At 26.1% G+C, this 17,737-nt stretch overlaps 2 protein-coding genes across 2 annotated transcripts in view; both read left to right on the top strand.

Moving 5' to 3' along the window:
- LOC145836176 (small ribosomal subunit protein eS24-like) overlaps window positions 1-17,737 on the top strand; it is a 201,982-nt gene that overhangs the window by 114,191 nt on the left and 70,054 nt on the right. The window lies entirely within an intron of this gene.
- On the top strand, window positions 551-12,609 carry LOC145835604 (sodium/hydrogen exchanger 9B2-like). The gene is made up of 13 exons (XM_082943274.1): window positions 551-557; window positions 2,276-2,461; window positions 2,697-2,870; window positions 5,934-6,079; window positions 6,264-6,391; window positions 6,702-6,838; window positions 7,856-7,972; window positions 8,790-8,929; window positions 9,399-9,539; window positions 10,187-10,283; window positions 10,779-10,927; window positions 11,224-11,313; window positions 12,316-12,609. Exons 1-13 carry the CDS (start codon window positions 551-553, stop codon window positions 12,607-12,609), a joined length of 1,806 nt encoding a protein of 601 aa, XP_082799400.1.

Below are 17,737 nucleotides of genomic sequence, written 5' to 3'. Positions count from 1 at the left end.
GAGTTGAAGTACAAGCTTGTAAAAATATAAATTTCATGGCGATCTATAAAAACTTTATTTGTCTAAGTTTTACTATTTTGCGTATAAAAAACTAACTCCTTTGTTTTGAAGGTACTTTGCGTTTAAGAAGCAGTAAAATTAAATTTTTAATTTTTTTGCTCAAAGTAATTTTCAACTTTAAAAAAGTCTGATTATTAAGGTGATAGTATACTTTTCTTTTCTTTTAACTATATTCTGATTAAAAGCTTGCAAGTTATAATGCCTATTTGAACATTTTCATTAAGTACTATTGTTAATACTACAAATCTTAGACTTGCACTGGTAATTTAAAGCTTGTCGTTATAAACTAAAAAAAAAACAAATTAACTTTTGCTTGATTGAATTAGTACAATTTAAAAATAACAAAAACTTTCAAAAGATTCGTCTTTTCTAACGATAGGTGTCGTAATCATATATTTGCCCAGCGACTTTTTGTATAAAAAGCAGTCGGATCTGGAAAACAAACCACTTTTCATTTGCTGTTCATTGTTCTCAACTTAGCAGAAATAATATGGAAGGTTTGTTGATATTTTTAATTGTTTGTATTTTCTGTAATTTTAATGTTTTTTTAATAAGGAATTTTTTTAATTTTTTTAGTTAATAATATTTCAAAATTGTTAGGTTAATTTTTATCGAACTTAATATTTATCAAGTTGTATTCAGTAGTGTAAACAATTTATTCAATTTTTGTGTTTACTTTAAAAACTAATTGAAAAAAGCCTATGTTTTATATCAAAAATACTTTTTCAAGAATTTGTTGATAAAAAACTAGTACAACATCATAAGTTTTAAAATAAGGTGTAATATCATTATTTAGAATTGCATTATAAAATCATAAGACTTAGTTTATTTAGTGTAGCTAAGTTAAGCTTTGCTAATTATATCAATTAGCTATTTAGTTTTCTTATGGCTGAAATTAACTTGTAAAACGTTTATTTCAAAACTTAACTTTATTTACATACTTTTTTTTTTTCAAAGTTTGTAATTATTGTTAATGAGTTTTAAGTTCTATTTATAAGTTAATTTAAAATTCAAGAATGTAACTAAAACTGCAAGTTTTACGGTTTGGTAATTCGACAAAAAATACTTTTTTACGGTTTAAACAGTTTCGCAAGGAAAGTTATATACAAAAAACTAGGAATTTATAAAGTTCTAAGCATTTTTATTTTTATGACTATGTATTAAATAATCTTATTAGAAAAGTTCTCAATGCTATGAAATATTAAGAGTTGAATTAGCATGAATTTAATAAAAGTAAATTTTTTTTTTTTTGTTAAGAAAAAACTTATATTTTGTAATTAATATTCTACTTTTTTTTGTTTATAGTTGTTACACATACAAGTACACATACAATTACACGTTTATTTTTCTACTTGAGTTAGACTTCTACTAAATTTTGTTCGTTCAATTTTAATAACGGTTAGTCATTATGAAACAGGCGTTAAATCGTTTTTATAAGCAAGCTTTATTTTGATTTCTTAATACTTCTTGTGTACAAATATGGTTATAAGGTAATAGTGTATCTTCAAATAAAATAACTGGCCACACAGATTGACAAAACGAACAAAAATTGTTTTATAATCTTTTCAATACTAAGTTTTTGTATTCAAAAACAAATCTAAACGCTTTGAATTAAAAACTCTAAAAATAACTTTTTCTAATAAGAAAAAAATATATTCAAAGGAAAATAACTTTTAAAAGTTCAAACAAAGTCGCAAACTTTTTGTATTAAAAAGTATTTGGTCAAAGTTTGAATATTGAGAAATGTCTATAAATTTTTCGACTTTCTCTATTTATTTACATGTTTAATGCATAAAGAACTATTTGTTTTAGAAACAAAGCCTTAAAAATTCCTTACCTTTTAAACTTAAAAAATATGCCTTACATAAACAAAAACAAATTCTTATTTTAACATTGTTTTTTTTTGCTTTGTCCTTTGTTTGAAGGTTTTACTTGTTATAAACATTTTTTAATGCTTACAATTAGTCTAAAACGTTTATTTTTAATTGAAAATAACTAAAACAATTATATTTGAGTATTTATAGTTTTTTAAGTAATTTTTCTATGACAAAATAAACAATAAAATAAAAAAGTTTTAACTATTCAACTAAAACAAAAGTCATAAATTTTTATCAACACAAAATTACTTTAACAGGACTAAATATATATTTATACTAAATTAAGACCTTTCTATCAAAGATAAAAGCTACGTTAATTGACTTTATTTTTCTCACAGAAAAAAGATCATCGCTGTACAAGAGGAACGACTCAGGAGTGGATCTCGAATCTACCACGTCATTATCGTCTATGACGTCACAGGTGACAGTCGAGCGCGGCACGGGATGCCTCGGTAAATTGAAGAAGTGTTTGGAACCCCTGAAGTTCCTGAACGAACCTCCGCTTGCCAACTGGATATCGTGGAGTTGGTTGTTTTGTTGATTTTTCAATGTTTATGATAATAAATAATAACTTTTTAGTTTAAGTTCTTGAATATACAGTATTTAAATATATAAATTTATTTTTTGTCTACTGGAAATATTTTAGTGTTTTTATAGTATTTTTAATTGAGTGTTACATTTGATACAGTTCTTTTTTTACTTAGACAAATCTAATTTTTAAAGAAAAAGTATTAGAAAATAAAATTAATATTTTTGCAGCATTCGTGTTTGCCCTTGTGTACGGAGCTTTGTGGGCTTACTACCCCGAAGAGATGACTCCCAACGAATCAGGGTTCAGTTTGGTGCTGACCCTTCTCCTGTGTTTCGTGGGCGAAGTCCTCGTCGGGAAGATCCCAACTCCTGAGGGGTTTCCCGGGATTCCTCCTTTGTTGGGTTAATACATATGTTTATATAAATTAATTTGTTATGTTTGGTTAATTAATATCAATTAAAAATTGACTAAATATTCTTTTTTTACAAATTTAAAGTTTGTAAAATGTACTCAGCTTTGATATAGTAAGCATACAAAATAATCAATGTGAGAGAAATACATATACGCGTAAATTGGTTAATTTATTTAATTCAGTTTTAAAACTTTTGTTACCATCTCGGAAATAATTGGCATGAACTAAAGTATTTGTTCTATTAACATCTTTTAAAACAAAATTAATCTAAGTCGATTTTTTTTTTTTCGAAAATTCATTTGCTTATTTTAAACAGTTTTAGTTCAAAGAATCTTTAATTATTATTGATAAATAGTAAAAACAACTTAATATTCATACCAAAGTATTAATATAACTAGCAGAATTTTCATTTTACGCAAAGACAAAAACAAATCTAGCAATGGCACAATAAACGTTTCATAAAAAGTCAATATTATTCAAAACAAAAAAACTTTTAAATCGACGTGAGACCTAACTTTTTGTTAAATGTTTGGTGAAATGTCGATATTGTAGTTATACGAAGGCCTTAGTTAAACAGTTTGACTTCAAAGAAAACAAAAAGCAAATAATATTATAATCATAAGAAACAAAGCGAAAATCAGAAGTAAAAAGAAGTTCTTGATTGCATTTAAAAAAGTTTATTTTTAGTAAAAAGTTAAATACCCAAAGTCAATATTGATAACAACAAACATCCAGGCAACGCAAAATTTTCTTAAGTAAAAACGCTTTCGTAACAACAAAAAGACTACAAAGTTGGCGCGCAAAAGTTGAAAAGGCCAAAATTTTACCTGAAATTTTCCATTGTTTAAATCGTCACCTGATAGATGTTTGCGTTCAACACTACATGGGTTCAACTTTACAAGGGCTGTTTGCAGTGTGACAAGTCAAGTTCAACAATCAAGAGCACCGGTAGCCACCTTTTGATGTTTTCCCATTGAAAAAACAAAAGTTAATTGAACCAGTTTTCTTTTCTTCTTGTGCAGTACAAAAGTTGTTAACTGATTTTTTTCTCCCAGGTAAACGCCTATTTTCCGTAAATTGCTTTTGATGGTTGTTTGATTAAGATTGCACATAAAGTTTTTTGTGAACAATTAGGCAAGAAAATTTCATTTTTGCCCAGCTTACATAAAACTCAATTGCATAACAAGGATCAACGTGAGGATTTAAAAAGTTTTTCGAGAAAATTACAGCTTAAATTTTGCAAAACTTGCATAAGTGAAGTTTTATAACAGTTTTTGTGAAAGTGTTTACAAATTAGCAAAAAGTTTGACTTAATTTTTTCTCGTGTAAACATACTTTTTGTAAACATGTTATGAGCTTTTTAGTTTTAATATTATTATGTCATTAGTTATATATGGAGAAATGTCTAAGTTTATCATAAATAAATATATTTAAAAAAAATAACATTAATCTTTCACATAAAATAAAAGAAAAGAATACTATATTTTAGTTTTGATAAATAACAAGCTATAAAAGTTTTTTATATACTTTACTGCAAAGACTTTAAACAGTGAGGTTTTAGAGATTAAAAGTATTAAATACAAAACAATATTATTTCTTATATTTGTTTTGACTTTAGGTACAACTTAAGTTTTATTTTGAGTCATTTTTTAAGTCTCTAGCAATTACATCTTTTTCTTAATTTAAATTTTTAATTAAATCAAAAAACATTATAGCATAATAACCCATAACACTATAACTATTTATTGTTATGGATGACCGTAATAAAACTTTCAAGCTATTATTGCTTTAATTATCTTTATATTTAAGTAGTCATAACTGCTCATTTTGCTTATAATTAGCTTATTTAAACGCGCCTAATTAATAATTCTTACACAAACAATGAACTGTTAAGTAGTATAGTTAAACTACCAAAACTAAAAACTCATAACCTTTGATTTATTGTCTACTTGTGTAAAGTTTTTTACTTCATTAATTGATTAAGTTAAATGAAACTGTTTTTATTTTAATGATTGTTTAAAGATACAATAGCTTGTTTCGAATATTTAAAGATAACCTGTTATACATTTATTTATCTTTAATAACATTTTTGTAAAAAAAGTTTTTGAAAAATGCATTAATTCAAATGTAATACATACTTTACTTAGTAAGTACATAACAGTATTTACATGTTATGAACACATACTTGAAAAAATTTTTGAGTAGTGTTTCTATCAAATAACATTATATAATACGTAAAGACTTTTCTACTATTTATAAATTTCTTTTTTAAAGTAAAGCTTTTAAACTTAATGTTTTTCAATACTTATTATCTTACGATAAATACAAACTTTAAAAAACTTTTAGAACATTACTTTATAATAAATGTTTGCGTTGCAAATTTCCTTATGTAATGTTGATTACATAAGCGAAAGAGTTTACTTTTAGCACCGAAATATGTTTTTGCAGTCTAATGATTAAACAATTAGCTGGTAAACAAAAACTTTAGCATTGTTTTTCACAAGTTTACTGTGTAAACTTTCAATATCCAATTGTTCTATAGTGTTGCTTTGTTTTCTTTAAAAGTTTTTTCAAGCTACTGGTTTTAGCTTTGTAATGAGCTAATGCAAAAATAGGAGAAAATACTTATTTGCGAATTACGTTTAATGTATTTTATGTAGCTATAAAACATTATTTACTGAATACGTAATTATACTTAAGTAGGTTGCTAATATTGTGATGTTTTTACTGTAAATTTACAAAGTAAAAGAAATTCATTTTAAAACTTGTTTAAATTTTATTTAAAAACGATTGCTATTTTTTCGGTTCTTTTGCTAAAAGCTACTGAAATAATAAGTGCAATATATATATATATATATATATATACATACATATATACATATATACATTAAAAAAAGACCAATAAAATATTTTGATTTAAAACACAAAATTTACAACTTTATATAAATGTGCTGTGAAATTTAAAAAATATACATATTAACGAAACTGCTTACGATCAAACATTGGTTATGATTTTTTAATATATTTTAAACCCAAGACTCCCTACCAACAGCGTCACTAGGTATCGGCTTGTTGCTAAGAAACGTTCCAGCCCCTGTAAACATTGCCACCCATATTGACGATGAGTCCAGCAAAAAGTTGAGAGAATTGTCCCTGACTGTGGTCCTGACCGCAGCTGGTCTCGAAATCGACCCTGAGGTTAGGAATATATAAAATATAAAAATGTTTAAATACGAAGTCCTACTATGGTATATTTTACTTTTTTATGAACAAACACTTGATAACTTATACAGTTTGTTAAATGTTTAAAAAAATACTTATTGCATCAAAGATATTGTTTTTTTTTATAACTAAAAAATTTTAATAATTTTTTTATCATCAGGCAATGAGAAAAGTGAAGTATGCAGTTCTGAGATTAGCATTCACCCCGTGCTTGTTTGAAACGACTGTTTACGGAATACTGGCTCATTTTTTGCTCGGGTTTCCATATACTTGGAGTTTCATGATGGGGTAATTTTATTTTTATTAGTGTAATAGAACACTAGAGTATTAACAAACTAATTAAACAAATTTAGTGTTATATTTTGCAAATTTTTTGTTAGCTCTACTTAATTTTTGCTTGTATGAAAGTATGAATAAACTATACATTTTACTACAATTTAGGTAAAATCAAATTAACTCTTAAACTTACGTCAAGCTTTTTTTTAACATAAACGCCTCATAAATTGATAATACGACCACGTAAGTAGAAAACTACATATTTATTTTTCTATTTTTCGAGATATATATTTTGTAACTTGCTACTTTTATTAAATTCCAGATTCATGATAGCCGCAGTATCTCCGGCGGTCGTCATTCCGTCCCTGATTCAGGTCCAGGAAAAAAAGTACGGGGTCAAAAAGGGGGTGCCTTCCCTGGTGATGGCTGCAAGCGGTATTGATGACGTACTTGCTATCGGTTAGTTTTACGTCATAGTTGTGTGTTACGTCATAACTGTGTGCTTGATGCAACATAAGGTGTCTACATAAATCATAAAAAATGTAAAAAAAATTCCAATAAAAATTTTGTGCACAACTGCTTTTTTAAAAGCAAACTTAATATATAAATTGTCATGATTTAACTTGCTATAATTATTTATTACTATAAACTAACTTTTTGTCTTTTTTATGTTAACAGTTTACTGATGTATATTGTTATAATAAAGATGTTTGTTTATCAAGTCAGAAGCTATTGATTTTATAAACACTCTTTTATAATTTTTGATATCATACTTTATAGGTTATGACATTTTTGCTATAATTTATTGTATCGGGAAATAAAAACTAGGCTAAAAGTTGTTCATAACTTATAACCAAAAATACAGTATTCCTAAGACTCATCTAAAACATTTACTAAAATAAACATTTAAATGTTAATTTTTTTTTATCAGTAATTAGTTTCGAAGTAAACTTGCTGAACTTGTGATAAAAAATTAATTTAGAATCGAAAACATGTTTATTTTTCTTACATAACTTATAATTTAGTAAAATTTAAGACGTGCTTTTTTACTTAAAATACTAAAGGCAAACAAACGTATATGTTTATAATATTAAAAACAAACAGTTTTTTATTGACAGGCAACCTACATTTTGAAAACAATCAATAATACTCAATTATATAATATTATTAAACATAACAAATTTGCTAGTAGTTTTTTTAGCTTTAAGGTAAAGTAAGTAAAAAAAAAGAAGTTAGGTTAAAAACAACACTCTAAAATATATAACACTAAACTTTTATTATTCTATAAATATCAATATATAAGTTGAACAGAAAGTTTTTTTGTAATAACTGTATTACTACAAGTTGAAGTAATTTATGATTTTTAAGATTGTAGCAATTTTCATCAATATAAATTTTTGAAGTATTTAATGTACCATAAACTATTCCAAAATACCAAACATAATAACTAAATCTTAAATATTGCAACTAAAACAGCTGGATTTACCATACTTCTTGGATTGAACATACCAACGGGAATTGAAAAAGATGTTATTGAAGAATTTTCAGCTCCTATTGTAAAATTTGCGGAGAATACCACTGAAATTATGCCTGGTTAGATATTTCTTACAATATAAATTTAAATGTTACACAAAGTTTTTATATAAATAAAAACATTCTATTGTTTTTTTTTTTGCATAGGATTAGTCAATTTTCTAAAGTTAAAGTTTAAACTTAAAATAGAAGCTTAAAAGTTATTCAATTAAGATACAAAAGTTTGATTATCTTTAAAAAATGTTTTAAAACTCAGTCTAATACTTTAAAATGTACTTATGCTCGTCCTTTAAAGTGGTAAGTTTTTTGAGTCTAGTTTGTTTAGGAATTAAAAAGAAGCTCACCATAAGTAATAAACAAACACATAGCGTGTGAAGTTTTAGTTTCGTTTTAAAACAATATTTATTTATTTACTTATAAAACATCGCATAACTGATAAGAAAATTTAATTTATGTTTCAAAACTTTACTGAAATTCGATTAGTCAGCAAAAATTTTGCTGCAAATACCGCATAATAGTTATGAAACAGTTTATGAAACATTTTAATACTAATATAGTTACTTTTAACTCTTTAACAGAATGTTTTACTTTTTTGTATATTATTTCGTTTTTTACTTTCAATCATTTGTTTTTCTAATACAATTTGTTGTTTGTAACTTTAACAGTGACATTGAACAAACTTCTTAACAGCATTTTATAATATCAAAGTTTACAATTAGTTTAATACTTATGAGTTTAATTAAGCTAAAGCTTTTTTGTTTGTTTTAGAAAATATATTATTAATAACAAAAAGCAACGAATCAAACAGTGATTTAAATAAGAGAACTTTTTTTTAATTATATAATATTTTAAATTTTTTTTTTTATAATTTTAATAGGAAGCAACGAAACAACAAGTGATTTCAATGTGGGTGTCGAAGTTGCTTTCGCGTTGTTGGAAGTTGTAATCGGTGCCCTGGCCGGTATCGTTTGCGGTGTCATATTAGGGTATTTCCCTACCAGAAACATGAAATACAAGGTTTGTATGTTTAAAATGCAAAACTTAAACTGTATTTTTGATGCATTTTTAGATCTAAATAACTTTGTTTTTATTTTCTATTTTTGTTGTTCAGAGAGTAGTCTTTTATTATGTTTTTAGATTTCAAATGATGTAATGTTATTTTTATTGTTGTAGTTTTAAAAGGTAAAGTTTTTTAAACAGTTTTTACAACAAACAGCATTAAATATAATCCTAAAAACAACCTAGTAAAATCACTATATATTCCATCTATGCTTTACTTTTTTTCTAGGCTCAAAGTAAAATAAAATTTATTTTAATTTTCAAACCAAGTACAAATAGTCACTTTTTTTTATAGTTTTTTCAATTAAAAATCTATTTTTAAAAACAAAATAAGCTACAACCACGTAAAAGTAGCTAGCACGAACCAGAAAGTTTTAAAACATAACAAAAATTAAAATCATTTAAGACTTTTATAATTTATTAACAGACATTCGTCCGTGGAGCAATACTACTGATGAACGGAATAGTTTGGGTGTTCGGCACGGAACATTGGGGTATCGAGGGGGCCGGAGCCATTTGTGCCCTGGTGATGTCTTTTGTTGCAGCCCTTATATGGGGAGATGAGAGAGTTAGTATAAAAAATATAATATAATAACTACTAATACGATAAATAAATATTAATAATAAAGTATTGGTTAATACTCTGGTGATGTCGTTTGTAGCCGCCCTTATATGGGGAGAAGAAAGACTTAGCATTGAAATAAAACTTGTAATATACAATAATTACTAATATGATAAAAAAATAAATAATTGTTTGTTATTCTGCAATGTCGATTGTCGCTGCCCTGATGTAGGGAGAAAAGAAAATTAGTTTACATGTGAAAGTTTTTATAATGCGCTGTCTACTATAATTGAATATTTATTTTATATTTAACTATGATAATGTTGGTAATGACGTTTATAACCACAATTATATGGGGAGAGGAAAGAGTTGGTATTAAAAATTTCTTATAAAAACTAGTATTGTGCAAAATCATCTATTATTGCCCCTGATATTTTGAGAGGAAAGGGCTAGTTTAAGGCGAAATTACTATTTTGTAAGTAAAATACTCGGAGTTTTTGTTTAATAAAATTAAAATATCTGAATAAAATAACATTTATTCAATGTTTTCAATGTCAATTAATTACCATGTAACTAAAAATATTATTAAGGTCCTTATAAAAAGTAATTTTTTCTATTCTCGACATATATGTTACTAATTTCAATTTTCACAGGAACCATTAGCACACGGATGGGAACAAATGTGGAAAGTTTTTCAGCCAATTTTGTTCGGACTAACAGGAGCAATGGTGGATGTCAACACATTTGATGGTATTTTATTTGTTTTGATATAAATTATTAATTGTTTTTGGATTTTAATACCTTTTTGATGGTAATTATTTTAGTTTTTAGCTATTATAAAAGTTTTCCAATCAGTTTTATTTGATGTAATTAAATCTATTGTTGTTTTCAGTGTATTTTGTAGTTTCTTAAAACCTGTAAACTATACATTTTTTTGAAGAATAATTTTAAATAAAAAATTTGTCTGGTGAGTAAATACAGAATGCAAAGTTTAACTGTCACCTTAATTTTTGTTTCTTATTTTTAGTAAGTATTTTTATTAACTTGATAAAATTCTAAAGCGCAAAACCTCCTAAAACTCGCTGTTCTATTAAACTCTCATTACTGTCCTTTTTAAAGCACTTTTTATTATCAATTGAGTAGATTCCAGACGAAACTGTAGGATACGAATTCATTTGCATCATTACTGCCCTCATTTTGAGAATTATGCAACTACTATAGTTTCATTAAAACATATATTTTCAGGCGAAACTGTAGGATACGGATTCATTTGCATCATTACTGCCCTCATTGTGAGAATGATAGTTGCAGCATTTGTGTCATTCGGAGTTGGGCTGAACAAAACTGAGAAAGCGTACGTGTCTATCTGCTGGGTGCCTAAAGGAACTGTACAGGTAGATAAAGTTGGCATGACTGTTAAAATATTTACTTTGTAGGTTTATAACAACTCTAACTTTAATACATCAAAAAAATAAGCTACTTATACATAATAACAAAGCTTGTACAATATGTGATCAACACTTTTATATAGTTAGGAAGTTTAGTTTTTTTTTTTTGAGCTGGTAATCAATTTTTAAGAACAGTTGACATCAGTAAGACTTAATAGAGTTGCTACAAACTAGTTGATCTGTTATAAAATTTATCTGTTTTTATTTTGTTCGAAAAATGAACCAGTATATAATTCATACAGGCCGCCCTGGGCTCAGCGGCATTAGACTTGGCCCTGCAGGAAAATTCTTACGCCCCAGACCACGCAAACCATATCAAATGGGGACAACAGGTAATATGCTTTTTATTTTTCAAAAATAGAAAAAGATCACACGATTCGTATCACTGGGATACTCGTGACTTTATTTTCTTTCTTTTCGAACCTTCTACTAACGCTTTTGTTAAAAGAGCTCTGTTTGGGTTTAACTATGTATAAAGCTATACTAGAGTTTTACTATCCCGTTTTTTGTACTAGAGTTTTAGTTCAAGATTTCTCCATGATGATTCTGTTAGAGAAATCATAGCAAATCTCAGTAAGCTTTAAGAAAATCTTTACGAAACATCCATTAGCAAAAACCTTTTGAGATATTACTTGCTTGTTTTTAGATTAAGTACAATCGAGTCGATTAAAAAAGTTACTTATTAGTTCACCTAATATACCTAAATATAGCACTAATTAGCGTAAGGTCGTATTATTACGTACTAAGGAGAAACAATGTTTAACTGCTTTACAAATACCAAAGGCGTGTCTGTTTAATTAACTATTTGATTAACAATTTATTAGTTAGCTTGTTGCTACCTTTTGATGTAAAAACAAACAGAAAAAACATAAAAAAAAGCATTTCATTTGTGATAAATAAAAGAAATTCTATGTCCCTTTGATTGTTGCTGCCGTTTGAAGCAAAAGGTGTATTAAACTGTATCCTGGTGTATGATTCGATAACCGAAAGGATTTTTCGTCCACTAGGTCCTTCGACCAAATATTTGAGCGCTTTTTCTTTTTCGTTCAATAAACAATAGTAAAAAGCAAACAGAAAAAAAATCTTTTTAATTAAAAAATAACCCCTTCTTTACAAGTAAAGAAATTTGAGCTTTTGTTTTAGATTTACCCAAAAGAAAGTCTAACTCGCTTAAAATAAGTAAGTGCATATTGTATACTGAAGTTTTGTATTTTTTTATACTAATTGCTCGAATAAAAAAAAATCTAATACCGAAAAACTTTTTATATATCCTAAAAATAACTATTATTTTAAAGGTTGTACAAATACAAATTGTTAAATAATATTTTCCACAGATATTGGTCCTGGCCGTCCTGGCAACCATATTCACCGCGCCCATCGGGGCCGTTGCCATCAGTTACTTCGGCCCCAAGATGCTCCAATATGACGGGGACGACCTGCAGGAGGAAGAAGACGTGGAAGCAGGGAAGGACAACAAATGTTTCGCCCTGAGCGAGGGAGATTCGGCAATCAGCACGAACAGCGAACATTCCGAATGTAAAAATTCCCCCAGAGTGGAACAAGTTTCGGAGAGGATAGGAGAGGTTAATGAAAAGGAGGCTTTCTACGAAAACCAGACGAGCTTTTGATTAAAGACTTTTTTTTTTTAATTTTTTCGTGCTTAAGACACATTGAACAAAGCACGTTTTTGAAATATTTTGAAATGTTTAGGCAATTTTACTGTGACTTGTTGTACAGTACTTAAAAATTGATGGTAATAATTATGATAACTTTATTTAAAGAAATTATATTATTAGTTAACATTAGAATAAAAAATCAAGTGAGTATTTACCTTGAGATTAAAAATAAAATGAATTTTTTATTCATAACTATGAAGGTTTTGTTTTTGTTTTTGAAAAAAAACAAACTAAATATTTTTTATTGAAAATAAAGTTTTAAATATTTATTTTTTTTTATTTTAAGTATCAAGATCTTTTTTTATGATTTTTATACTATGCAAATTTTCATTTAAAGTTAAGTCTAAGTTGGTTTTTTTTTAATTTTTTTAGGGATTACTACAAATTCATACGTTTAAAATATTAATTGAGTTTTAATTTTTTTTTTGACTTTTTTTTTTACAATAATTTTTGTTAAGATTTGCTTAACAGTATTGTAGCTTTTTAAAAGTGATTTATCTAACTTGATTTTATTCTACTTCAAATTGTTAATTGTTAAAATTAAACTTAACTAAAGCTTTATGAATAAACTGTTGTCTTTGTCACAAAACTTAGAAATTAAAAAGACTTTTTAAATATTTTTATTTTTCTTCGTTTAACTTTACTTTTCTTACTTTATTAAAGTTAAAACAATTACTAGTTGTTTGTGTAAGTTTATATCACATCATAAACATGTTACCAATTATTTTCAAAAATTTAACATATACTAATATGGAGACATTTCAGTTATGACTGCAATATGAAGATAATAAAACGTTAATTGTGTTTACAAATTAAAGTCTATATTTACAATAAACCATATCTTTGTTAAACAAAAACATTTTAGTAAACAAAGTTTCAGACGTTTAGCATCATTGACCTTATGTTGAATATAAATCTGTCATAAAAGTGTATTTACTTTTAGTTAATTAATAGGTTAAAGCTGAATTTCACCTGTCAAATAGTTTTTGAAATTTTTTACTGATATATCTATCAATCGTATGACATTAAACTACTCTTCTAAAACAAACTTTGCACTTGATTTAAATCAAACATAAACTATTGTATTTATTAAAAAAATATTTTATTATGTAGCTATTTTTTCTGTTTAAAGAACATAACTTAACTAATAAAAAGTTTATGAAAACATTTAATTGAAATTAAGTATAAATTATTATTTTTCTACAAATGTTTCACAAGTTAGTTATAAATTTATCTCTACTAAAAGTTTTTCGTACACCAGGTCCTTGGACTAAACATTTTGAACGTTTATTTTTGTCAATAAACAATTAAATACCAGGGTACAAACAGCAATTAAAAAACAAAAATTAAAACTAGACCACTCTAAAAACTTATAATTCTTATTTTATTAATTTTAAACGTTTTAAGCCTTAGTTTATTACTTAATTCTTAAACATTAAACTTTTATTTTTATGCTTTTCAAAAACATCGTTTGTGTTGAAAAAGAATGAAACAAATACAGCTTTAAAATGTTATATAAGTAAACAACTTATTTGTTTCAAGTAATAAATATGTCAGTTAAATATTTTGGAACGTGTTTATAAATAAGTAAAAGTTTAATTAAGGGTTGGCTGTCTAAAATTGCTTTAAAACTTTTAAACAAACAAATAACTAGTTTGTATTAAAATATTAGTTTAGGAAACATGATTTAAAACAAAATTGTTTGTTGAAAGTGACATTTTAAGCATAAAAATTATTTAAATATTAAATAAACAACTTTCAACATTTTTTTTTACATAATAACATTATAAACATAAGTTTAGTTGAATAAACAACATTTTGCTAAATTTTTTCGTTGGATAAAGCAAAACTATTATTAGTAAATTTGCTAAATTTTTAGATCAGAATTTTGCTTTAAGGCTTTAAATTTTGCAGTTGATACATTATTATAAACAAGCTTGAAACTAAACTTATATTTACAAGAAATTTCAAACCTCTTTTTCAAATTTAGATTCTTTCAGACTGGCTAATTATTTAAGTTGAATGTTAACAAAATTAGATTCATACTTCTTTTCCATTCAATTAAAAACAGATTTTATAAAAATATAAAAATTATTGTAGAAATCTGTAAGTCAACTATAAAAATATGTAGACAACTACAAACATTTGGATGTTATAATAAAAGTAAATGTAATTAGACAAAACATGTATAAACAACAAAAACTAAACAGTCAAAACTACTGGTGTATTGTATTTTATAAAACAAAATCAATGTGAAATCTTTGTACGTTTTTAAAAATTTACTTTTAATGAATCACATTAGATACGGTCTGTTGTGCTGGGGCAGTGCAAATAAAACTAGACACAAAGAAGAAAATAAACATAATAATAAAGCTCTTAAAATCATCTATCGTAAAAGCTACGATTAAAATGTAAGAAACTTAAAATAACAATAAAACAAATTGATTTTGAAAGTTTGTTAACATATAAAGTAGTTGCATTCATTATTATATTAAAACTATAGGTTCTGAGCAAAACTTAGTTTGCTAAACAAGTTTTTGAGAATTAGTAAAACACTAGTGTTTATATGTACAACTTAATTGTGATTTTTTCTCGTTAATTTCAAACTTTATTTTATATATATTAATTAAACTATATGCTAATATAAGTACTGATGAGCTCATTTAGCGAAACTTTTGTTTAGTGATTAAAGTTTTAAAATGTTAAACTATATATTTTCATATGTTTTATAAAGATAATTATAACCAAAATATAAAATTAAAGTTATATAAAATTAATTTTATATTCCAGTGAACTTATTTCACTAGGATTTTTGTTAACAAACACTTAAATTTATATTTGGAAAAGTTAACCAAAATATATTTATTTACAGATCTACTTAGTATGTTGATTAGTTTTTAAGTTACAAAGTTTTTTTTATAACTCATATAGTAAAAGAAAACAAAAAGTAGGTTATTAGTTTTTCTAGATAAAACATTCTTTGACAATGTTTCTGTGCGCAGAAAATTTGATTGTTCACAATAAACTAAATAAACACATGTAAGTTAATATTTTAAATTACAATTGTTTAAGCCGTTTTGTATTTAGCTTTCGGATCTTTTAAAAATTCCACTAGTATCAACCGTTATTTTGAAATCAAGTTTCCAGAAATTTCTGCTTTACGCTTGGCTTACCATATTTTCCATAGTTTTTGGCTATTTTTGTCTCTACAAATATAATACTTTTCATAAAAGTTCAAAGTTTTTAGTTCAGCTTAGTTGTTTATAAATGCAGTTTAGTATTTTTGATAGTAAAGAAATAAAAATTAAATGCTAAATACACTTGTTATTTTTATGGAAACTGATTGTGATTCAATAAAATATAACAGTGAACAAAACAAACAATATTTTTTTCCGACAGATATCAAGACAAGACCAAAACCAACTAAGTAAACCTCTCTGCAGGGAACGGGTCATAAAAGCACGGGTGACACTTTAGCACAGAGTGACACTTCAGCACGGTGTGACACTTTAGCACGGAGTGACACTTTAGCACGGAGTGAAACTTTAGCACGGAGTGACACTTTAGCACAGAGTGACACTTTAGCACGGTATGACACTTTAGCACAAAGTGACAATTTAGCACAGTGTGACACTTTAGCACGGTGTGACATTTTAGCACGGAGTGACACTTTAGCACGGAGTGACACTTTAGCACGGTGTGACACTTTAGCACGGTGTGACAATTTAGTACGGTGTGACAATTTAGCACGGTTTGACACTTTAGCACGGGGTGAAACTTTAGCACGGTGTGACACTTTAGCACGGCGTCACTTTAGCACAACTCTCTCTGCAAGGTAGACAAAAAGTAAAAACTAATCTTATAAAGTTATATATGTTGAGTACATAGTTATAATTATAATTTTTCAAAATTTATATTGTAAATCTAAACTTATTCTTTTAATAACTGTAACAAAATAGTATAATATTCAAATCCACATAAATTGTTTTTTAAATCGATTTCTTTTCCTTCTAATTTTATATAATAAAAAGATCATAAACATGTTGTGGCAAACGGTCTTAAAACTAAGTCTAATGGAGTAAATAGCGTGGTAACCATGGTAGAATGTAATTTTTGTTATCTATATATATAACTGAGCAGAACAGGGTTCAAAAATAAGGTTCAAATAAAAATGCTAACGAAATGTTTAATATAAAAAGTCAAAAAAAGTTCATATTTTTGTTATCTTTTTATCTTTTTTGTATTTTGTATTTTAACGTTCAAAAAATTTTAAAACATTAGATCAATTTATTAAAAGCAAATTTTCAAGAAATAAACAATTTTAAACACTGAATACTTAGTAAAAGTTTACGATTATCTCAAATTTGTCTTGCCCGAGTATTTTGGTAGTCTTGATTATGGCAACTCGTTAACAACTCAACCAAACTAAAACTTAAAAATCGCAATATTTTCTTACATATTGCAATAGATACATACAGAAGAATGGATTTATTAATATATGTTTGTATAAAAATGATATATAGCAGTTTAAAAAATTTACTATTTCACCTTTTTTTTCTGCTCGTATTTTACAATACTTTTTATAGCAATACTAAATCTTTTTTTTTAATGCAGAAGTTTTTAAACTAATAACAGCAGCGTATTTTCCAACTTAACTTACTGCACAAAAACCTTTATTATTACTACTTCACAATATTTATGAAAATTTTAAATTCTAAATTTTTTGAAAGAAAAATGACTAATAAACTAAAAATATCTAATTATTATATGGAATAGATGTCAAATTTGCACGAGGGGTAAAATATTGCATAAGGGAACAAAATTGTGCAAACATATTTTTGCACGAGGGAACAAAATTGCACAAAGACCTTTTTGCACGAAGGGACACTTTTGCACAGAGATATTTTGCACAAGTTGATTTTTTTTTCTTTTAATTATTTTAATAGTTTTAGTTTTTAATTTTATCTTTTTATTAACTTTAGACTTTAGTTTTTTTTTAATTTTTACCATCACTGATAACACTAACCCTTACCCTCGGTTGGTAACTTATTTTTTTTCTTTTTACTTTTTTACTAATTAT

The sequence above is a fragment of the Thalia democratica genome, chromosome 5 (assembly GCF_965202585.1).
Source record: "Thalia democratica chromosome 5, ktThaDemo2.hap1.1, whole genome shotgun sequence".
In the NCBI taxonomy this organism is placed as follows: domain Eukaryota; kingdom Metazoa; phylum Chordata; class Thaliacea; order Salpida; family Salpidae; genus Thalia; species Thalia democratica.
This window is presented reverse-complemented; position numbering and strand designations above follow the sequence as displayed.

Excerpts from the sequence above, each read along its gene's own strand:
- LOC145835604 (XM_082943274.1), top strand. Across the intron at positions 8,930-9,398 it reads CCAGAAACATGAAATACAAG|ACATTCGTCCGTGGAGCAAT; the intron begins GTTTGTATGTTT and ends ATTTATTAACAG. Across the intron at positions 10,284-10,778 it reads GGATGTCAACACATTTGATG|GCGAAACTGTAGGATACGGA; the intron begins GTATTTTATTTG and ends ATATATTTTCAG.